Source organism: Agaricus bisporus, assembly GCF_000300575.1.
Source record: "Agaricus bisporus var. bisporus H97 unplaced genomic scaffold AGABI2scaffold_4, whole genome shotgun sequence".
Taxonomy (NCBI): Eukaryota; Fungi; Basidiomycota; class Agaricomycetes; order Agaricales; family Agaricaceae; genus Agaricus; species Agaricus bisporus.
In genome coordinates, this window is record NW_006267367.1 from 970,044 (window position 1) to 992,212 (window position 22,169).

A 22,169-nucleotide genomic window follows, 5' to 3' on the forward strand; every position below is an offset into this window, starting at 1 on the left:
CTCAATCCTCCTACGAGTCTCTGAAGGCTTCCCCAGTTAGACAACATTCGCCTCTACGAAGCCTTAATGCGTTTTCGTCGGTTTCACCGTCAACGACTCGCGCAGCTACTCCGGAATTCGACACAAAGTCATCTCCAAGATCACCTCCTTCGCAACTCGTAAATGATGTGTTCTCATCGACATCTTCGACTTCAGTTCCCAGTATGTCAAGAAACAGATCAAGGTCGTTATATGGCTCATCTGCCATCTTATCAACCCCAGAAAAGAGCGCTCAGCAATCGTTTTATACCCCCAGCCGTAATAAGTCTGTTACATCTCTTGCAAGCGATAAAGATTCTTCTGTAAAACCTTTGCATAGCCTAGGTCGCAATGCCTCAGTCGCATCTCTGAGCGAAGACAAAGCTACTACTTCTCTATCTGGCCGCCCTTCCGTTATGTCCCCCACTCCTTATCGAAGTTCATACATGTCAAGCAAGAAGGCCTCTACCTACGGTGAGAACCTGATCATCGGTCGCAGAATGGGAAGGCATCTACCACGGATAGCTAGTGGTGATGGTGACGAGAATGAAAACGATTCCAATCTTGTCGAGGAACAAAAACATTTCCAAGGATCTTATGAGCCACTATCGTTGAGGGCGGAAGAGAAACGTAAAGAAAGGCCTCACACAAACGCTCCTGTGTCGCCCTCCCGTAATCAAAGTGCTCCTGGGATAGCTGGTCTTCCTGTTCCCGATGCTGAGGGCGTCGTCGGACTCCCTGGACGCCTACAGCTCAAAGCGCCGAGTGATCCCACCTCTCCCACTCCTGTTTCTCGATATTATGGGACTAACTGGGCGGATACGCAGCGACATCTCATTCAAGCATATGAATATCTTTGTCACGTTGGGGAAGCACATCAATGGATTGAAGGGTGTCTCGAGGAGGAGATAGGCTTCGATATCGTGGAGATGGAAGAGGGTCTCCGCAATGGCGTTCTTCTCGCGAAACTTGTGCGCGTCTTCCATCCACAATCTGTAAGACGCATCTTCGAGGTGGGTATCTATAGAGTTGCTAAGCAGAGGTAAACTGATGAAATACTAGTCCTCCAACCTTCGCGACTATCGCCATTCGGACAACATCAACATATTTTTTGGCTTCGTACGTGATGTTGGACTGCCTGAGGTATGTTGGTTGAATGCAATATGAATTTGTTGATGACCAAAAGCAGGGCTTTATATTTGAACTTACAGATCTCTACGAGAAAAAGAACATACCAAAAGTCATATACTGCATCCATGCCCTGAGGTTTGCATCATACTTATTAAATTCGGACTTGGGAATGTGTGCTCATAGGTCATTTTAGTCACCTTCTTGCGCGTCGTGGATTGGCTCAACAGATCGGCAACTTGATAGGACATCTGCATTTCTCTGACGATGATTTGCAGAAAACGCAAAAGGGATTGAAAGAGTCTGGAGTTGCTATGCCCAATTTCAGCAATGTTGGGAAAGAATTAGCCAAGGAGATTAATGAAGAGCCAGAGCCAGAGGTGGAGACCGAGGACGAACGTGAGCTTTTCTTCTTAGGTTGCATCGCCCATTCGTTTAACTCTTTTTAGGTCGTCAAAGGCTTTTGATTGAAAACACAGGTTCCATTGTTGCCGTCCAGGCATTGGCTCGTGGCTACCTCGCAAGGCGTGTGCGCCTAAATATCCAAGCTCGCATGAGGTTTGCTGAGCGACACGTTGTAAAGCTCCAAACACAATGTCGAGGTTTCTCGTTGCGGAAAAAGGTTTGTTCTCTGAAGCGGGAGCAACAGAGTCTTGTTCCTTGGGTAACTGCAGCCCAATCAATTGCTCGAGCAGCTCTTGTGAGACGCCACTGGAATGCTTACTTGATGAAGGTCAAATCGACCTATCCAACGGTTGTCAAGATCCAGGCTCAGCTTCGAGGAGTTTTACAACGTCGCCGCTTCCGCCAACTTCAGAAAGCACTACGATTCATTGACACCCCTATGACGCGTCTCCAAGCGTTCGCTCGTGCTCGTATAACGAGGACAGCGCGAACGGAACTTAAGAAGACTTTCGCTCAGCCTCAAATTGAGACTTCTATTATTCAATTCCAAGCACTTGCTCGTGGTTCGATTATGCGACGAGCTTTGAAAAGACAAGAACACAGGCTGGATAAAATGAGCCCAGTATTCAGTAGGCTACAGGGACAACTTCGCGGTCTCGTTGTACGTCGTCATGTCCGGAAGCAGTTGACTAAGTTAGAAAACGCGGCAGAAGTCATCGTACGCATACAAGCCGCCGCCCGTACTTATCTTGCTCGGAAACGCTTGCTGATTCTTATTCGTGGATTGCGTCGCGTCACTCCTCTTATGATCGGTTTCCAAGCCCGTGCTCGGGCGAGAATCTCCCGTCAGCAACACACGAGCCTGGTGAAAGCACTCGAAACACCCAGGAACTTGAAAATGGTTTCATCGCTTCAGGCTCTTGCACGGGCCAGCTTGGCGAAGCACCGTCACATTGAACTAAAGCGGAAGTTGGATTACGTTGTTCCCGATGTCACCAACTTTCAAGCCGCTACACGTGGTGCCTTGATCAGAAACGAATATTATGCATGGCGGGATCACTTGCACCGTAATGCGCATGTTGCCACTACTCTTCAAGCTATGTTACTCGGCGCTTCTATTCGAATTCGATTCAAGGCCAAGATGGATTACTATCATGCCAATCTCAATAAAGTCGTAAAAATCCAATCTTTATTTCGCGCAAAAGATACTCGCGAGCAATATCGCCAACTCACGATGGGGACCAACGTCTCCATCGGTACAATCAAAAATTTCGTCCATCTACTTGACGACTCTGAGGCCGATTTCCAGGAGGAAATCAAAGTAGAAAGGTTGAGAAAGCAAGTTGTAGAGTGCATTCGCGAGAATCAAGGCCTCGAAAATCAGGTTAATAACCTGGATGTCACGGTTGCCCTTATGGTAGACAACGCGAAGAAACGTAAAGGAACTGACAGTGCTACTATACATGCCGCTAGGGTCAAACTTCTTGCTGATCATGGGGACCCCTTCTCCGGATCCAGTACTGTGGATCACTCCGCCAGGCGAAAGCTGGAACTGTATCAACAACTATTCTTCCTTTTGCAAACTCGTGGCGAGTATCTGAGTCGTTTAATCTGGAAGCTTTCCCAAGATGGCACCCCCGAGCCTAGTAAAAGATTCACAGAACGCGTTATTTTGACGCTTTTTGGTTATGGTCAGGACCGCCGCGAGGATTTTCTTCTACTGAAGCTACTACAGGTACGTTGTTGTTCTGCCATAAAATTCAATTCCTTGCAATTCTTTTGTCAGCTTGCGATTCGGGACGAGATCTCAACGTCCAATAGCATTGATGACGTTATTCGGAATCATCCTATCTACCTCAATATCACGGTCCATTACATTAGACCAAAGCAGAGCACATTCTCCCGTGAAGCTTTTGAGACGATCATCAAAGAAGTCATTGAATCCGACGATCTCGACCTAGAAGTTGATCCTACTGTGGTATGCCGCCATCTATCTCTTTTTTTGGTGACAAAATCCCGATACCAGCCCTAGCTGCATCAATCGCGCATAATAACGCAAGAGCGTAGATCTGGTATGGCAAGTTCCATACCCAAAGATGTGACATTTAGGGAGGCTCTTGAATACCCCGAAACAAGGGCGATGTACATTCGCCGTCAGTGATAGCTCTATTCTCTTCGAGCATCAGGCTTATAAAAGGCTAGAACTTCAGCTCGTGCAATGGTGGTCAGACGCCTTTGTGAACGCCATCACAGCTTCAACAAAGAAGATGCCTTTCAGTATGAGATATCTTGCTCGAGAAACCTTGCTCGCCTTAAAGGTCAGTGCGGCATCATAAATTCCGAGCTGTTGCTGAAGATCATACATTAGGAGAAATTTCCGAATGGCTCGGATGAACAATATGCGGCGTGCGTGGGACGCTTGGTGTATTATCGTTACATCTCCCCAATCATCATGTAGGTCCAGCCGTGGCGTTTAGTGCCAGCCCTAATCTCGTTCTCAGGTCCCCAGAAATCTTCGAGATTGTCCCTAAAACAGTCAAAATCGGAGCACGAAAGAACTTTGCCCAGGTCTCCAAGGTATTGACCCAGATCATGACTGGTAGAGATTTCGGAGATGATCAACCCATCTATATCCCTATCAATGATTTTGTCCGCGAAGCCTCAAGTCGCATGTCCGCCTGGCTTTTGGAAGGTAAATATTGTATTTATTGTCCAGGGTCTTTGTTGATTGCCATTGCAGTGGCCGATGTGCCGGATGCGGAGTCTTACTTCTACGCGCACGAATTCTTAGACGTCACCGTGCAGCCAAAACCCATCTATATAACTCCTAACGAAGTGTATACAATGCATGGACTTCTCCTACGACATCTCAAAGCCATCGTACGTCTATTCAATACCTCGAAAGTCCTCTATCCTGATTTCACTATTCAGGCACCTCAAACCAACGACCCTCTAAATGTCATCCTGAATGAACTTGTGGGAGTCCCGAACCTTGCAGACGAGGAGCTTAAGGATGCTAGGGACACCGCTATCACGCTCGAGCTAACCAATCGATTTACGACCGTCAAAGGTGAGCCAGATAGTATAGTATGTTCGTCTCAGCCGATTGCGACGTGTTTCCACTAGACCCACATGCCGAAGAAAAAACACTGTGGGTCCAGGCCAAACGCGGAGTTTTGGCAATCCTTCGAGTACAGCCTGCTCAAGACCTCTTGGAGTCATTGATGCGTCCGGTTACAGAACAAGATGAGTCTGTCTGGGAGGACATTCTCGAGGCGGAAGCTTTGAATGAGCAAAGCCGTAAACATTCAAGGCGACAACCTTCTGCTGTCGGCAATGACGCTTACAGATTAGAAGACATAAGAACGTGAGTCTTATCTATAGATTTTACCCGATGGCGGCCCTACCTGTTGTTACATAGGTGGAGGTTTACGGCAGTCAAAGCATTGGCTATCACCAATCTTTTAGAGCTGGAGAAACAAGGCAAAATAACACGAGACGATGGTTTTCAAGGAATCTTGGATGCAATTGCTGGCGATGTACGAAGCAAACACCGAAAACGTATGCAACGGCAACATGAGATGAAGAGCATGAAGGAAGCACTACGCCATCTTCAAGAAAGAAAGAAAAATTACGAAGAGCAAATAAGCAGTTACCAGGATCATGTACAGGCTGCTATGAATACAATGCAGCAGAAGAAAGGGTATTATCTTCTTGCTCATAAAGTCATTCAAACTGATAAAACCACCGTCAAATTTTCAGAAAGAAGCGCGGATTCGTTATTCCTTTTACCAAACAATTTTGGCATGTTCGGGAGCTACAGAAGGCCGGGGTCACTCCTAAATTTGGGTCGTACTTTTACACTGCCAAGGACCTTTATGATAAGAAGGTCTTGCTATCCATCGAGCAATATTCACCTCGTCAATACGACAAATTTCACATTAAGATCTCATCCGACTCCGTTGGCATATTTACACTCGTACTGGAGTCAACGATGCTGGGAATAACGAGTAAGCTTGCAACGGAAAACATTCGGATGGAGGATCTGCTGCAGGCAAAATACGAGAAGCAGTCTTGCTTGGTGTTGTTTGGAGGAAGAGTCAAGGTCAATTTTGAGCCCTTTCTTGACGAGATCAACCAAAAGTACGTATTGGCCGGGAATCCTTATGCTGCCTCGGATTGACCTGTTATTGTTTAGTTTCTTGGGATCATAATTCTAGATTCATCATATTTCTGCGCTTGTACATTCTTGTAATCAATCATCTTCTCTCCATTTGTGCTCCAATATCTTGCTAGGTCGCGATAGTTCGATCATCTTGTAGCTATACGATGTATGATTGTATCCTTACGTATCCACTAATTTGATAACTATTTATTACATGTTCTAAATTGTAAACATGAACTCAGGATGACGATCCCCGATCGGGGCTTTCGTTTTCCCTTCTCTCACTAGCTGTATATACTTGGTAATGTTGTCCTGACGACGGCCCTCGCGTCTAGCCTTGTTCTCCCAGATACAGTAACACCTTTAAACACATCAGACTCGGCGAATTCAATACTAAAGCATTGATACATACACGTTGGCGGCAATCAAAAGCCATGCTAGGACCACGAAGGCTAAGACAATCGAATGACCTTTTAGGTATCGCGGCGCCTGATCTGTGGTAGATAGGTGAACAAAGATGACGACATTATAGTTTCAGCGAGACGCTGACCAGGTGTATATACAAAGGTAGCCAGAAAGCCGCTTTTCGTTCGGTTCGGTTAGCGGGTTAGCCAGGTCGGAAGTCGGCTGCTGGACTTACCCCGTATTGGCAATTGCCAGTTGCAACGCCGTCGTTGTGGCTCTCTTGTAATGGCCTCTGTTATTATTCGGAAGAATAGACCTAAAGCAATGGTTATATATCCAACGGACCAATAATCACGAAGATCTCACAGAATGCAAGGTCCACATGGATAACTGAATAAGTAAGCGTCATCAATGTCACACGATTATGTGAGAGGGTACCACTGCGGTACTCACATGCCAGCAGCCATAAAGAAGACAGCTATGTATCTAACTTTATCAGTGGTAGCTGTGACAGCAATGACATATCCTACATCCCGTGCTGAGTTTTCCTCAAGTTCCAAGATTGTCTGAGGGGAACTGCTCACCAATGATGCAAAGTGGAAGACAAATCAGAATCCAAGGACCTCTCCATTTCAATCGGTCACTAAGATAGGCAACAGCGACTAGGGAAATTTCAGCAAGACTATCGATAGATGGTCATGAGGAGACTTGCCGGTGAGAACAACAGCTGGCACGTAGGGTGGAACTAAGGAGATTTCTTAGGACTGGACTAATAGCACAGTTTGAATAACGTACCGGTGCGTAGCTGTGCCTGTGCGCCTGAATAACCAAGGCCCGATATGATCGTTGGCCTACGACAAATTCAGAATACATGGGGTAACCATGCTAAAAACGACTCACAGGAATAGAGAATACGAGTAAAGACTGATGATCAAGCCAAAATAAGCCAGTCCAGTCAACCATACCTGTATGTCGAGAAAACCTGCAAAACAAGTTTATCGTAGGAAATAAGGTAAAATATGCAAAACCAACCCCTAACTACTTCCCTCCACTCAAACACCTCATCCTCTGTCTGTGTTTCCAATGCGACAGACGATTGGACAGACTCAGCGTGAGTATGAGCATCATGTTCTAGCTTTTCGTCCTTGGGATATCCGTCTTCTAATCTGGGAGTAACCTGGATTGTCTTGCCATCGTCTTGGTACCGACGAACTATATATATCATGTCTTATAACTTGAGAGGTAGGAGGTATGAAGATAAGAACGCACCGGCAAATTCCCGCTCTTCCGGAGTGAGGCAGTTAGCAGTGGCTAGGTCAGCTGGAAGCACCAGGGCGGCAAGGAGGCCAATCAGAATAGTAGCGATGCCTTCCAAAATCTGATGAAGTCAAGTCATTCGTCGTTCACGGCAAGACGAAAACATACGAAAATCCATCTCCAGCCCGCCAGACCTCCTACGCCCTCCATATGGATGATTGCGGAGGCCAGAAGACCTAATTTCGTGATCTATGTATAGAAAAAAAGTCCGATTTGAAGAAGACTGACCGCCAAAAGCCCCAGAAAGTGACGCTTGAGACGTTACGATGATACGCGTGAGTGATCGGAAGCAGGGTCAAAAGCGGTGAGAACATACCCGAAGCGTAGAAAAGTCCTACTCTAAAAGCCCAATGAAAAAGGACGGTAATAAGGATGTCAAATCACTTTACCTTAACTGCAGCTCGTGTCGCTTATAGATTGAACTCAAGTATAGGACCTTTGGAGCAAATGAGGAAGTCACTAAAATTCGAAAGCATCGTAACGCTCACCATTCCCGGAAGTAAGCCGCCCTCGCAGAATCCAAGGCAGAGGCGTATCGCCAGCAGTCCCCCGTAGCTATTGACCTGAAGAAAAAATATGGATCTGAATCAAAGCATAAAAAAAAGTTTAAGACTGACGAAACAAGTCATTATTGTTACAATTCCCCAGAGAGATACAAGGATGGGAAGCCAGCGCTAGCGCAGGTAAGTATATGGACCAGCCCGGAATGAGAAACATACATTTGGCTTTATTTTTTTCATGACAATATTTGACGGTACTTCGACGACCAAGTAACTGCCGTGGGGTCTCAGAATCCCTGCGCTCCCGGAGACCCACTGTGCCTTACCTTGCGTAAAACACTTGCAACGGTCTCAATATCTTTCTTGAACGCCGCAAAATAAGGAAACACCCACCGCTCAATACCGCGTTGAACTGATTACCATGGAGGTGGGCATCACGCTCGAGGCCCGCAATCCTCCAATGGAATGAGCTAATGTCGAATGAGTCCATGTATATACATACCTCGCATTTCCTATATTGCTCCGGTCAATGAAGTTGGCAAGCCACAGCTGGAATATGGTCTATTAGTTGTTTGAGAATGGCAAATCACCAGTGACCTACCAATGCGAGAGGCGGCAAGACACGGCGATCCAGCTTCCAGAGGATTCTCCGGGACATCTTCGCATCATCGGTCGTGGTAGACATTGGGGCGCTTGCGATTCTTAGAATTCGTGGAAGCGCAAGAAAGGCACAAGGGCGAGATTCACAAGGAAAGTCGGAGCTTTATGGGAATGATTTACCGACTCCTGTCCTAACCACGAGTTCCATAAGTCCGTTGGCCGAAAGAACCAAGATAGAACGCCCCATCATGGGGGAGGGTCACCAGACAATTTACGTTGGGAAATAGGCGTAACAGGCAAGGTTGGCACACACAGTCTATTCTTAGCTTACACCACTTACACGATCTTCTCTCCAATCCTGATGTCTGTACCGCCGCCTTTCCCACTCGCCGTCCCGCCTCTGCCACCACCATGGTCCGAGCACCTAGGTGAGATCGTTGACTTGTAATTTTCTGTCTGGTATTCAACTGGCGTAGCACCCGGCGGTCGGACATATTACTACAACAGCCAAACTCTGCAATCCACATACGCCCGGCCTGTGCCTTCTTTTCATACTATGCTCCAGGCGAACTACATTGGAAAGAAAGAAAAGCCCCTGTTGAAAAAGCAAATTCCGGGAACTGGATGGCTATGTGTGAAAACAAATCTGGGCAATATATTTTATTTCAGCAAGTCGAAAAGGGAGAGTGTTTGGAGCGCGCCCGATAGTGTCGTGGATTCGCTTCGTGTGATGAAGCGTCAAGAAGAAGAGGAAGAACAGAATGCACGACAAGAAATGTTGGATAAAGCCACTCGCAGCGATGAGGCCAAGCAAAAAGAAATCGACAGGATCAAAAATGAGTTGAAGGGAACCGTTAAAAGAAAGGCTGACGAAGAAACGCCGCTGCACGAACTCGTAATAGCGAAGAAGTCCAGAGTCGACAATGAAAAGAACGACGATGACAGCGAGGAGGATGAAGAGGAGGATGAAGAAGAAGAATGGCAACGTGAGGCTGCGGCTCAACTAGCAGCAGAAGCAGAGGAGGAGCGTCAACGACAAGGAGAGGAAAGAAAGCGTGAGGAAGCAGAAAAGCAGCAACAAAGGGAGTTGGAAGCTGAAGCTCAACGCGCCGAGACTACACGGTCCATCAATATGCCAGCCAAGGTCGATTTGTCTATCGAGGAAGCGAAGGCTCTCTTTAAGGTCAGTATCTATGATATGGTCGATCTAGCTCGTATTAAAGCCTCATGTTAGACGTTATTGAGGGAGAAAGATATTAATCCGCTTCACCCTTGGGATGCTTCATTGCCAAAATTCGTCAATGATCCACGATACGTCCTGTTGCCATCCGTCGCTGCGCGAAGGGAGGCTTTTGACGAATTCTGTCGCGACCGTGCTCGTGAACTCAGAGAATTGAGCGTTAAGCAAGATAAGCAGTCATTGGATCCTAAAACGGAGTTTTGTCGTCTACTTGAACAGGAGGTTAAAAGTACGAGGACAAGCTGGTCAGATTTTCGCAAGACCTGGAAAAAGGACAGAAGATTCTACGGTTGGGGTAGAGATGATAGAGAAAGGGAGAAACGGTTCCGTGAGTTCCTTAAGGATCTCGGAGAGAGTGAGTGTTTGCCTCACCAAACTCTGTAAACTAATTTTTTATGTCCAATAGAAAAACGTACTGCTGCTCAGAAGGCAGAAGCAGGCTTTTTCCTCTTATTGACAGAGCACAAGGCGGATATACATGAAGGCACTGTGTGGAAAGAGGTGATTCATCGAATGAAGCGTTCACAACACACATTCATCTGTTTATACCATAGGTGAAGAACTATTTGGCGCATGATCCCCGATATGATGCAATTGGATCGTCTTCGTTAAGAGAAGAGCTCTTTAACACCTTTCTCAAGGGTGATACCGCGAAATTATGTCTTGGCGACAAAGATGAAACGGTATCTGCTCAGGCGACAGTTTTTACCAAGAAGGAAAAAAAGGAACGAGCAGTGAGAGAGCGCGAACAAAAGATCAAAGCCGAGCTCTCTCTCGTCGAGAAAAACATCGAACAGTCTAGAATGGATATCAATCAAGAGGAAGGCGAACGTGAATACAAGTACGTATTGTATTTTAAAATATGATTTAACAGGTGCTAGGTGTTCACGCTAGATTCTTCATTCATTATTAGGAGTATGCTCACAGATGCTTTACGGGATCCACGGGTACGCGTTCACGGCCAGACGAGCAGTGGCTGATTTTATTTCGAACTAGATGACTTGGAATGATGCTCTGCCTCAGCTTAAAACCGACCCAAGGTTTCGAAACTCTCCTCTATCGCCCAATCAACAATTACAGATATTCCGCTCTCATATTGAACATCTTCATCAAAAACATATGGCAAATCTCCATGGTTTATTTCAATCTCACTCATTGTTATTGGCGACACCTTTTAGCGAGCTGCCTTTTGAGTCTCTTCTGAAATCCTTGCCAGCTACGAAGCTTGGTCTCAACATTGAACAGCTCGAGCACGAGTATGACAAATGGCAGAGAGAAAGAACGACGTCTGCCAAAATTGCTTTCAATGAGATGCTTGCTGAAAATTCTTTCATTGAGTTCTGGGGGAGGCTGACCAAGATTGGCGGTGAAGGGGTGGAAGGAGGCGTTAAGGCTGATGATACAGGGGACGATGAGGGAGAAGGCGGAGGTGGGAAGGTGGACATGAAAGCGCTAGCGAAGAAGGTGGACTTAGAGGAAATGGAAAAAGTTCTGAAGGTAGAGTTGATCATATCTTGAAAAACTCATTGCTGAGCTCTGTGTTCAGAATGACAAACGCTATATGACGTTCGATCATATACCGGAGCAAAGAGAAAAATGGTTGCGGGTAACTGACGTCGCTCATCACTTTGGCCACTCGTGTTCTGATGGACCATCTACAGGAATACATAGCGAATCTTGCAGCACCGAAACTATCCGTTCACGTTCGATGATCAACATAATTCCATTCAATGGCTTGATTTATCCAGCTACGACTAGAATATGTTTGATGATACAGATCACCAGGAGAGTTCTGACAACTACCAGGTTTTGTGATGAGATGATAAAGTAAACCGAGAGGAAGTCTGTGAATCTAGTGAAATTCTTAGATAGTAATTGTGATATTTTGATTATTTTGATATGCTCGTATTATGATAAAGGTAATTGAGAAAAATTCAATATAAGTAGGACCGTCTGAAAGTCAGAATACTTACGTCAACAAGGAGATCGTTGACTGGCTGGAGTCGAGGACTGGCGCGTGGATGTCCAGTGTGCTATATATATAGGGTCGAGAGCCCTTGGAAGCTACCAATCGTCACGGGGTTTTTGAGTTCTCGAATGCGCGACGCGACTCTTGGGAAACGGACACGAAACGGACACGTCATCCCCTAAAAAAACATTTATTCACACCTCAGGCCTCATCACTGCCGTCTTTCCTTGATCCTGCTACCAGGGCAAGACTAGGCCCTTCCCTTCTAAGTTAAGCCAAAGCGAAGGTTGTCATGAAGCCCCTTCAGCCGCTCGTCTTTGCTCTCTCCCTTTTTTCTGTTAGAACTCTAGCCGCTGAAGATGCGCCGAAAGTTAAACACGACTACCAGGTAGATTGGTCCGTCCTCAACCGGTTGCGGTTGGCTAACACGCGCTTTACAGAGTGATGTTGCTCGCATGCGAAAAATTGTGATTAATAGGTGTGTTCTTCTACAATGTTTGGCCAAGTTGTCAGCTAATTCGTGTTTCTTGAGTCTTTATTCACACAAGCAAGTGCTGTTACGTGAATTCTATTCCATTTTTTAATGTCTTCAAAGAGAAATCTTCCTTCGCGAGTTGGTTTCTAATGCCAATGATGCTATTGAGAAACTGCGGATAACCAGCTTAACGGATAAAGATGCGTGGAGCGGGGCTGATCCTTTGAATATTACAATCAAAGCTGAGAAAAGCGAGGATGGAAAGACTGGCAAGCTAGTTATTTCCGACTCTGGAATTGGTATGTCGGACGAAGAGCTTACTACCAATCTGGTGTGTTCACTGCGCATTCCATGGCGAACAACTCAATGACCTCTACACAGGGAACCCTCGCCAAATCTGGTACTGCTGATTTTGTTGCACGGGCTGAAGGCGAGGACATAAGTGCACAAGGCAACCTCATCGGGGCATTTGGTCTCGGTTTCTACAGTAGTTTCTTGGTTGCAGATCGTGTCGAAGTTGCTTCAATTCCTGCGCCATCGAAGAAGAATCCGAACCCAAAGCAGTATGTCTTCAGCTCCGCCGCTGATGATAGCATGTTTGAAGTCTATCCTGATCCCCGTGGAAATACACTTGGTCGTGGGACTGAGATCACACTCCACCTGAATGACGATGCTTTAGAATACCTTGAAGAACAGAACATCAAAGACCTCATGTGAGACTTTCCTTGTCCTTTCGTCTTTAAGCCAGCTGAACACGGTATTTTATGTGTGTAGTTCCAAACATTCGTCATATTCATCTTCCTTTCCCATATATTTGTTCACTCAAAAAGAAAAGGAAGTTCCTGACGAGGATGTCAGTATGGAGCCTGAAAACAAGGAGGAACAACCTACAGAATCTCAGGACGATGATTCAGATGAAGATGAGGCTGTTGTTGAAGAGGTATCCGAAGATGAAGACCGAGAACCTCCAGCTCCTAAGATGAAGACGATCATTGTTGATGAATGGGAACAGCTTAACGCCCAGCCTCCCATTTGGACACGGTGAGTTAGTTCATACATTTAAATTTAGCTGAACTTACTGTTTTGCTAGTGACCCCAAGACCATCTCAGACGAGGAATACAAAACTTTTTATAAATCGTTCTTCAAAGACTATGAGGCTCCTTTAGCCTGGCAGCACTTTTCGGGTGATTTCGGTTCTGGTGTTTCATTCAAAGCGATTCTCTTCATCCCGTCAAACCTGTTAGTCAAAATAAAATATATGAGAGTAGGAGCTGGCGCTGATATCTTACAGGGATGAGTCATACTGGCAGCAACCACTGGAACAAAGATCTAGAGATGTCAAGCTCATGGTCAAGCGAACTTTCATTACTTCAGATTTCGGTGAATATTCCCCGCCAAAATGGGCCAGTTGGGTCAAGGTCGTTATTGATGGTATGTTTTCCTCATATTTAAATAAGAAACAAAGGTATCGATGGTCTTTTACATAGCTGATGATCTTCCGTTGAATGTTTCGCGAGAGACACTTCAGTCAAATCGTTTCCTCAGACAGCTTAAGGACATTATCATGAAGCGCCTCATTCAGTTGATGAAAAAGATCGAGGAGGAAGATCCGGAGAAATTCGAAAAAATCCAGGACGTCTATGGTTCCATCTTCAAGCTTGGTGCTGTGGAAGACACCAAGAATCGAGATAAACTTACAGAACTTACCCGATTCGCAACGAACCAGCGTAACATTACTTCGCTTGATCAATATCTCGAAAACAAGAAGAAAGGTCAAAGACAGGTAAACATTCTCTTCACATAGTGTTCAATATAATTCTAATGCTGCAAGCATTGTTTAGATCTTTTACCTCGCTGAAGTTGGAAAGGAGGCCAATCAGCTTGCGGAAAGCGTTTTCATCGAGAAACTTGACGCCCGCGGTTACGAAGTACTCCTTCTCACTGAGCCCCTCGACGAGATCATGTTTGGTAACTTACGGGAATGGAAGTGGGTATTCACTTATTTTGATGATTAACAGTTAGTGAAACTTTGTCACAGAAGCTTTGCATTCCAAGATGTTGCGAAGGCCAATCTAAAATTTGGCGACGAAGGTTTGTAGGTATCTCATGGTTGTAACCACTGTGTTCTAAGCACTCGTTAGATCAAGACCCCGAGGAAGAGAAGGCTGAGCGGAAGAGATTAACAGAGGAGTACAAGCCGTTGCTCGAGTGGTTGAAGGCGGAAGCCAAAGACATTGTTATGGATGGTAAGCTGATTAAAATAAAAATCAAGCAAGGAAAGGTCTGACGTGGTACTCCAAAGTCGTCATCACAAATCGACTTGTCAAGAGCGCATGCGCAATCGTCGCAGCTCCGGGTGGTTACACGGCCAACGTACAAAGAATGATGAGTAAGTTTCGTTGAAAACCTTTTCGTGGAATAATTGTGACATATTCTTAGCTGCTTCGCGTGGTCAAGTCAATCGCGGTGGAATGATTCATGAGTATGCCCTCAAGGCCAAGCTCCTTGAGGTTAATCCTCGGTCACCCCTTATCGAGGGACTCTTGCGCCGCATTAAGGATATGCCTGCTGAAGAAGATGAGAGGGATCTTGAAAATGAGGAAGAGTTGCGGGAAGTTGCCTCTATACTAATCGATGGCGCTCTTGTTCGTTCAGGTTTTGAAGTCCCGAATAGCAATGGGTAAGGACCTCAGACAATTTGACGGTCGCGTGATTAACAGTCCGGTAGATTCCTCTTCAAGATTGACCGTGTGCTTCGGAGAGCTCTAGGCGTATCCGAGACCGCTCCCACCGATGAGACCGTCAAACCTGCACCTCCTGTGGATCCATCACTTCCAACTGAAGAAGAACTCATGGAGGAAGCACTCAAAGCTTTGGAGGAGGACGGAAAGCCCAAGGTCATTATGCCAGATCACATGAAGGATGATATAAACATTGAGATGGAGGAGATAGACGATGACGATTTCCCCGTTGTCCAGACCGAGGCTGCTCATGATGAGCTTTAAAGAGTTACGGATGTGCTGTATTTCTATCTCTGGTCAATACATTAATTCTGTTCGCTCAATGTGAGCACGATTACATAAGAACTAGGGATGAAATAGCCGTCGACTGGCCTCGCCAACTCAACTGGCGCTGTGCTTCATCTCTTCCCCATTCCTCGCCTCACTTGTTCAGAAACCCCGAACACCACATACAAGATTGTTCCCAGCATGCCCGCTGCCTTCTCCCGCCTGCAATTAGCTGCGGCATTGTTGGGTAATTCTCTTGCCTCGTTGCACTTTCCCCGAATTCATCTCTGTACCCTCCATAGAATATGATAATGATCCAGACAATCCCGATGCGCCTCGTCGTTCCGCACAAGATAGTGCGATATTCGCTCACCTGCGTCGCAACCCTGCTGCACCACCGCGAATGACCTCAAGGCAGAGTGACTTCCTTGGGGTTTCTCTTCCCAGTGAAACTGGAAGTGCTGGCGGTCGAGAGTCCGCAGTGGGAACTCGTCGTTCTCGAGCTTCAATTGATGCTTTGCGGAACCCGTTCGGAGCGGATAGTAACGACGAAGAGGATGCGGAAGAAGAAATAGAGGTGGATTTGACATCTTGGGGGTTAGATGCTCTTATGCCAAAGGAGAAGAAGAAAGGGAAAGGGAAAGCCGCCTCTGTGGCAGCTACGGCCCCTCCAACAACCACTGTCCGATCCCATGTTCCGTCAACGAAGGCCGAGCAGTTCCTCCAGAACCCCAGGCGCGCAATTAGCTACTCTAGGTCTCTAAGTCTGGGGAACAACCTTGACTTTCAAGAAGAAGTGGTAGGGGCCAACCAATTTGATGGCCGTCGACGTTCTATTGGATCTCCTCTTGACGCTGCCAATATGGATATAAATCGCACTTTTTTGGCTAGACCTCGCTCTCATTCAGCAAGCCTCTTGCAAGGCCTAACAGAATCACCTCAGGCTGTTCCCTTTCCTACTGGTTCCACCCGCGCTACTTCCCCTGGACCAGTTGAAAGTATATCTCCCCGGAGGCCTCATGAACGTACGTTCTCTATGGCTAGCATGAATTCACGAATGCTGCTTCCCGACGTCAAGGAAGAGAGCCGTCCACATTCCACGTATGAGGAGGAGGTCCTACCCGAAGAAGATAATCCGTTTGTTCTCCAACCTCCTTCGCAGACATCGCGCTTCGATCCGAAAAATGCCGCGCACGCGCGAACGATATCCAATGTATCTATGGGCACTCATGCGCTTGTCAACGATGACCAGAATTCGGTCATGACTGGTGCTGGTGACAATCCGTACAGGGAGCGTCGTTATTCAACAACTCTCGACTTACTTCGACCCAAAGTACTTGTAATGCCCAGCCCTCTGCAGTCGGTAGCCCCGCCAGCCCCGCCAGCCGATCACGTCAGGGATGGTTTTACGCTTTCAAAGGATGGACCCCCGTTACCTCCAGGCGCTCGAAGTGCTCGCCGAACGTCAATTCTGCTTGGGGGTTCTGATGTGCCAGCTCCCATAGCGTCAAACTCATTCACTCCCAATCCTCTGAATGATCTTACTTCGGCACAAAAACTGTTCAGGAACACTCTAGCGGTAGAAGGCCACTTCGACGCCTATTCCGAAGACCTTCCACGTGCGAAAGAAGACGGAGAGCAGATAGAGATATATCCAGAAGAGCAACTTGTAGAGGAGGCTCCCCTACCACCGCCCCCTCCTGAAATATCCTCTGCGAAGAGACCACCGGGAAAACTCTACGGTAAAAGCCTTATCGACGACCTTGAGTCGAGGAAGGCCCAAATGCGAAGCAAGCAAAGGTGTGCACTACTTTCCTCCTTGGTTTCGTATCTAACCGTTGATCAGAGTTTTCACTGGCGACCAACGACCCTCCATGATGGCTCGCGGTGAAATACACCGCAGCAGTACCTTCATAGATCCAGCCACGCTCGCTCGTCCGACCTCTCAATTCTTGAGTGCACCTGGATCAGCAGGAGGACTTGTACGAAGGCAGTCCGGAAACATCAAACCGCTGCTCTCATTCGAAGATGATAAGATTCCTCAAAGTGCTCCCATGTCCGGTCGTCCGTCGAATCGTTCGGTATTTGGTGTAGATAAATTGTGGGAGCGAGAAATGGCCAAGCTACGCGAGATGGAAGCCAAGGAAAAGCTCGAGGACGAAGTGCTCAAAAAAAAAGAAGAGGAAGAGGAGCGGCACAAAGAAGAAAAGAAGGGCAAGAAAAAGCGCAAGGGCAAGAAAGTGCAACAGGCACAGCAAGTACAAGAGGTACAGCAGGCTCTCCATCTCTCAGAACCCTTGGTTTCCTCGGAAGATTTGAAAGCAAAGGTATCTATTGAGCCTCCAGTACTGCCTGCCATCCAGCGGGCAACGAAGAGGCCTCCCCCGCCACCCGTTGATGATGATGACGGGGATGAGGACGAGGAAAGTGATGATGAGGAACCAATCATATCCAATCATCAAACCTCCCAACCTGCATGGCATGCTGGTTCGTCTGATGAAGAGGATGTAGGACCCCGTCGCACGACTGGAATCGGTCCTAGATATTCAGCTCAGACTCCTCGTCGCCCAACAGATGCAGACAGTAACGAAGATCTCCCTCTTGTTGCGACTTTGAACAAGTCTCTTCGACCAAATCAGCCCTTTCAACATGACGATTCGGACGAGGATGAGGAGAAACCTCTGGCTGCTCTTTTGCATGACACAAAGCTCAAGCAACCGTCCTCTCACCTAGATATAAACTTTGACAGGCTATCCGCGAAAGGCCCCCTTCCAAAGAACAGCGACGATGAAGATGATGATCAACCGCTCGGCCTGCGTGCATCAAGGATGCCGCCGGGTTTCAGCAATCCGGCCGAAGATGGGGATGAAGATGACCTTCCACTGGGCTTACATCCGGAGCAGCAACGGCGCACCCAGTATGGATTCTTTCCGCAAGGACAACAGCAAATGATGATGCAGGCTCAGCTGCATAATAATATGTTCTTCAATCCCTCCATGATGGGATCAGGATTCTTTTCTCCATCAATGGCCGGTCCCATGATGAATCCGATGAACCCAATGATGATGATGCAAGCACCTATCCCTGTCCCATCACCACCTCCGGTTCATGATACTGCTAAATTTGGCCGTGTTGATAAGTGGCGTCGAGATGTTGCTGTTGAAGGGGAAAGATGAAATATCCCTCGTAAAGTGTTATCTTCCATTTACGCTTAGTTCCTGGCTACTGTAAGCCCTCGGCTTACAGCTACATTCATTCGACATCGGACACTCACTTTAATGATTCTTTTTTGGGTCTACAACTTCCATCTCCAACATGTCTTTCTGCGTATACCGACACATGGAATTAATTACGCATATATACAGCTAGCATAACACGACAACAAATCGTTAACGTTCGACACTTGAGTGGTGTACACGGAAATGAAGAAAAAATAATGCTCTGAAAACTGAAGATTGCTTTAAGAAGGATTAGCCACCCACAGCCTGCGTTTGGGTACGGTAACGATAGAAACTTCGCGCCTATCCATCTCCTCTTCAATGATTCGCTGTCTGGTGATTTCGTCTACTTCGTCATCCTCCTCTGCCTCTACGCTTCGAGGACCGAAATGAGAACCAGAATACTCATCTGTGGCGGCAGTACGATAGGGCGGTTGATGTAGATATGGCCCACTATTCTGGAACGGCGTCAGCCGTGAAGTAGGCGATGAGGTTGGAAGGGGTGTTGATGATTTTTCTGATGTGGGCTGGACTGATGGAGGCTGACGCAGACGATACAAGAGAGTGGAAAGAATGGAAACACTTGGACGATAGTTCCAAGCAAGTAAAAAAATCGAAACGTAGAAAACAATTATCCAGATGAGGAAGAGGATGAAGAAAACTTTTGAGGCATTTGTCCAAAGCATATCAAGGGCGACTACATTCAATCCCAGGATGGAAGCGTGTATGAATAAGTGAAGGCAAATTTGTGAGACAGTCGGCAATTTGGCGGGAATATTTGATGGATCATCCTCAGGGACGAGTAAAATATCCGCCGTCCCTGGTGTAGAATGACGTGCGTTCTGTGCCTGTGCGATAGCATAATCAAGCTCTCCCTGAAAAAATGAAAAGAATAAAATACAGCATTAAAGATGATTGATGAGGAAAGAGATATACAGTCGACTCACCACCGCATTGAGACTTCGCCGTCGAAGTAACCAGTCAATTTCGCCGAGACTCCTTGATGCAGGGCGGGGTGCCTCAATTGGTGCAGTAGCACCACTCGATTGGCGGAAGCGACGCGGTCTGTTGACAACTTCAAATGCACGCGGCGTGCCAGACGTGACAGAATCGCTATCGCTAGAAAACCCAGCCTCCAAGCTACGTCTCCATAGACTGGAAGGGCCCCATGACTGCGTGCGAGGGCGGGGTGATGATGGTGGAGAAACGTTATGTACACTTTGAGGGGTACTCAGGCTTGGACCTGTGGTCTGCTGTTCGGATTTCTCTTCGACTGCTTCAGCGGCCATTGACATCGAGTAACGTTTTCTAGATGGTCCCCGCAGGTATTCCGCAGTGGCAGTCGCAAACATCCACACTGGGACAAGTACATATAGGCATGCGAAAAAAACGAGGCCAGCAAGACCATGACCCGTGCGTAAATGAGGTGATGGAAGTGATGGAAGTGAGCGCTTCTCCAGACTCGGCGCAATGGATATCGTGCTGAATGCGAGGGCCAAGCCAGTGACGCCCAAAGTATAACCTCCAATACCAATCGCCGTGAACATGTAAGTGAAGGGAAACGGGATAGAATTCCGAAGAACAACCATGGCGACTTGTATTACGATTAGTGAGAGCACCGCAAGTAGCTTGTGTGATAAAGACGTTCGATATACTTGGAATTCAAGGACTGCAGGACCAGGACTTGTCATGCCCGTCGGTGCTGGGCCTGACGAACTCGACGGCGTTACACTTGAAGTTGAAATAGGGGGGGATGCACATTGAGAGAGATATCGTATCTTGACGCCTTGACCATCAGCCGCAACACCGGTTTGAAGGCGACCGTTCCCGAAACCGTCCCATTGGGAATCAGACATAGTGATGACTCCCTTGTACGCGCGTAACAACCAAACTTCAGAGAGATATTTCCCGGCTGCATCTCGGCCACCGAAAACCTGTGTGTATATGTGTGTGCATCAAAGCCAAATGAGAATGTATAACGGAACAACTTACAATAGTGTCGGCTGAAGAATTGCGCGAAGAACCTACCAGGCCCATCTGGTACGAGAGAATGGATGCACCTTCACGTGGACTGGGAAAGGTCTCTAACGTCAGCGACCCAGAGCTTCCTGGATCGCCAGAAGGCATAACTCGAGTCCAAGTACCGGTGTTAATGTCGAGAACGTCCTTGTATAGCGTTAATTGCCCAATATTGAGAAAATGACAACAAAAAGGACACGTACTACTCCACCCTTTTCAGGGCTACCATCATCCTTCCACAACGATTCATTGAAAGTACCCAGCACCATGAAGGCCTGAGAAGCGAATGAGGGCGTAAAAGTATTAAAATTGGGAGTCACTGCAGGACCGAGCCGCGGGATGGGGCACGCCGCTGGAGATATTCCGGAATTACGCGCCACGTTAATCACGAAGGAATCTTGGCTAGCACAGGAGTCACTGGTTTGAGCTGCACCACAGCCGCCCACGGCAACGATTTGCTGACCCACGACGGTGTTTCCATCGCCGACTCTTGCTGGAAATGAACCTATTGTCAATCGATCCCAACTGCCGGATGTACTATTTGGAAGATTGGAGGAGAGAGTTCCGGAAAGGTGCAACCTCCACACTTCAGATAGGGGGGAGGCTGTCACTCCATCTGTACCGCCTGCCATGTAAAAAGTGTTGTTCGGTCCCGGGACCACAGGATCCTGAAATGGGGATACACGAGGGTCTATGCCACCCGAAGCACCCCATCGAGCAGAGGGACCACCAGATAACACGGATACGGGGGACCAAAATTCGTTATTGAAGTCAAAAGCCTGTTTGAAGATGAACTACAGGCATGCACCAAGAACACTGAAAAAGCGCACCCAAACATCTGAAAGAGCCTTCTCATCAGATCCCTTCCCTCCGACTACTACAAAAGCACGTCGACTGGGGAGTAAAGGTGAGTAAATGAGTAAATGACGGGGAGACCGACATACTTGCTAGCGGCAAAATCTTCTCCAGCAAGGGCAGCACTCCTAGCTGGAGGAGTTCGGTGGAGGCCTGAGGGGGGCGAAGGGACGTCCCAGGTTAAAGAGTCAAGATTGAGCCTGAGGATGGGTGAGTGAGAACAAAAGCTTATCGGGAGGATGAAAACGTACAAATATGTCTGCCCTTGTGGAAAGCCGCCTTGTGATTCACCCCCAAATAGAATAATGGAGCGACTGGGGAGACGATCTGTGAGGGAATAGAGAGAGGTCAAAAAAAAAACAAGTACCTGGTTTCATCGTATCCTATGGCAGCATCCTTAAGTGGAGGTGGGGAGTTTCCCTGCAGGAGATTGGTGAGGTTGATCCACTGGAGCGGGGGTACTGGAGTATTGGTTGCAATATCATCTGCGAGGGCTAAAGAGAGAAGGAGGAAAATAAAAACGGGTATACTGCGAGCCATACACAAGGGGGAGTGGCAGGCGAGCCCACGCTGAGGGCGAGGAGGACGCCGTAGTGGACGACGAGGTGAGAGCTGAGAGAAGAGGATCAGGAGCCATGTGCACGGCCCGGCTACAGTTCAATCTCCCACAACTCGCCTTCCGTCTCCGGCCCCCTTCTTGTCTCGCCACACAGCGACTCGCTCTGGCTCACCATCACGGTTCACGCTTGGTCCGTAGCCGCTCACGATACATAACACCCATAACGGGTCCCATGTGTTGTTCCATTCAGTGCTCTCTCCAATCCCAATCCAAGCTAATCCATCCGG

General features: G+C 47.4%; 5 protein-coding genes across 5 annotated transcripts; 3 read left to right on the forward strand and 2 right to left on the reverse strand.

Annotated features, from left to right (window-relative positions):
• Nucleotides 1-464: 464 nt before the first annotated feature.
• AGABI2DRAFT_202767 (hypothetical protein) lies at nt 465-5,935 on the forward strand (the record flags this gene model as incomplete). Its single annotated transcript, XM_006460019.1, has 16 exons — nt 465-1,031; nt 1,081-1,161; nt 1,208-1,284; nt 1,343-1,545; nt 1,596-3,286; nt 3,338-3,529; nt 3,584-3,704; nt 3,754-3,869; nt 3,920-4,005; nt 4,053-4,243; nt 4,292-4,431; nt 4,483-4,621; nt 4,678-4,918; nt 4,973-5,254; nt 5,314-5,694; nt 5,750-5,935. The coding sequence occupies 16 exons, from the start codon at nt 465-467 to the stop codon at nt 5,763-5,765; spliced, it is 4,524 nt and encodes a 1,507-aa protein (XP_006460082.1). The 3' UTR covers nt 5,766-5,935.
• Nucleotides 5,936-6,109: 174 nt separating this feature from the next.
• On the reverse strand, nt 6,110-8,596 carry AGABI2DRAFT_66982 (hypothetical protein; the record flags this gene model as incomplete). Its single annotated transcript, XM_006460020.1, has 21 exons — nt 6,110-6,210; nt 6,267-6,298; nt 6,357-6,437; nt 6,488-6,511; nt 6,575-6,647; nt 6,706-6,803; nt 6,830-6,866; nt 6,917-6,972; nt 7,022-7,103; nt 7,154-7,252; nt 7,391-7,499; nt 7,547-7,614; nt 7,667-7,690; nt 7,755-7,777; nt 7,828-7,874; nt 7,927-8,001; nt 8,056-8,112; nt 8,158-8,224; nt 8,328-8,393; nt 8,441-8,487; nt 8,540-8,596. The coding sequence occupies 21 exons, from the start codon at nt 8,594-8,596 to the stop codon at nt 6,110-6,112; spliced, it is 1,323 nt and encodes a 440-aa protein (XP_006460083.1).
• A 256-nt stretch (nt 8,597-8,852) lies between these two features.
• AGABI2DRAFT_184582 (hypothetical protein) lies at nt 8,853-15,305 on the forward strand. Its single transcript, XM_006460021.1, has 22 exons — nt 8,853-8,966; nt 9,015-9,721; nt 9,773-10,133; nt 10,185-10,279; nt 10,333-10,619; nt 10,692-10,725; nt 10,775-11,275; nt 11,325-11,384; nt 12,188-12,225; nt 12,280-12,294; nt 12,343-12,553; nt 12,604-12,935; nt 12,997-13,263; nt 13,313-13,462; nt 13,515-13,654; nt 13,711-14,006; nt 14,065-14,210; nt 14,262-14,314; nt 14,371-14,469; nt 14,526-14,612; nt 14,663-14,903; nt 14,952-15,305. The coding sequence occupies exons 1-22, from the start codon at nt 8,900-8,902 to the stop codon at nt 15,226-15,228; spliced, it is 4,464 nt and encodes a 1,487-aa protein (XP_006460084.1). The 5' UTR covers nt 8,853-8,899; the 3' UTR covers nt 15,229-15,305.
• A 54-nt stretch (nt 15,306-15,359) lies between these two features.
• Nucleotides 15,360-19,254, forward strand: AGABI2DRAFT_184583 (hypothetical protein). The gene is made up of 3 exons (XM_006460022.1): nt 15,360-15,478; nt 15,534-17,031; nt 17,078-19,254. Exons 1-3 carry the CDS (start codon nt 15,433-15,435, stop codon nt 18,405-18,407), a joined length of 2,874 nt encoding a protein of 957 aa, XP_006460085.1. The 5' UTR covers nt 15,360-15,432; the 3' UTR covers nt 18,408-19,254.
• A 37-nt stretch (nt 19,255-19,291) lies between these two features.
• Nucleotides 19,292-21,935, reverse strand: AGABI2DRAFT_219745 (hypothetical protein; the record flags this gene model as incomplete). Its single annotated transcript, XM_006460023.1, has 8 exons — nt 21,691-21,935; nt 21,575-21,637; nt 21,413-21,523; nt 21,299-21,362; nt 20,672-21,247; nt 20,442-20,615; nt 19,402-20,383; nt 19,292-19,325 (listed from the first exon to the last, which is right to left on the reverse strand). Coding segments are annotated over exons 1-8 (2,175 nt in total), but the record flags the coding sequence as incomplete, so codon positions are not given.
• Between the last annotated feature and the right edge of the window lie 234 nt (nt 21,936-22,169).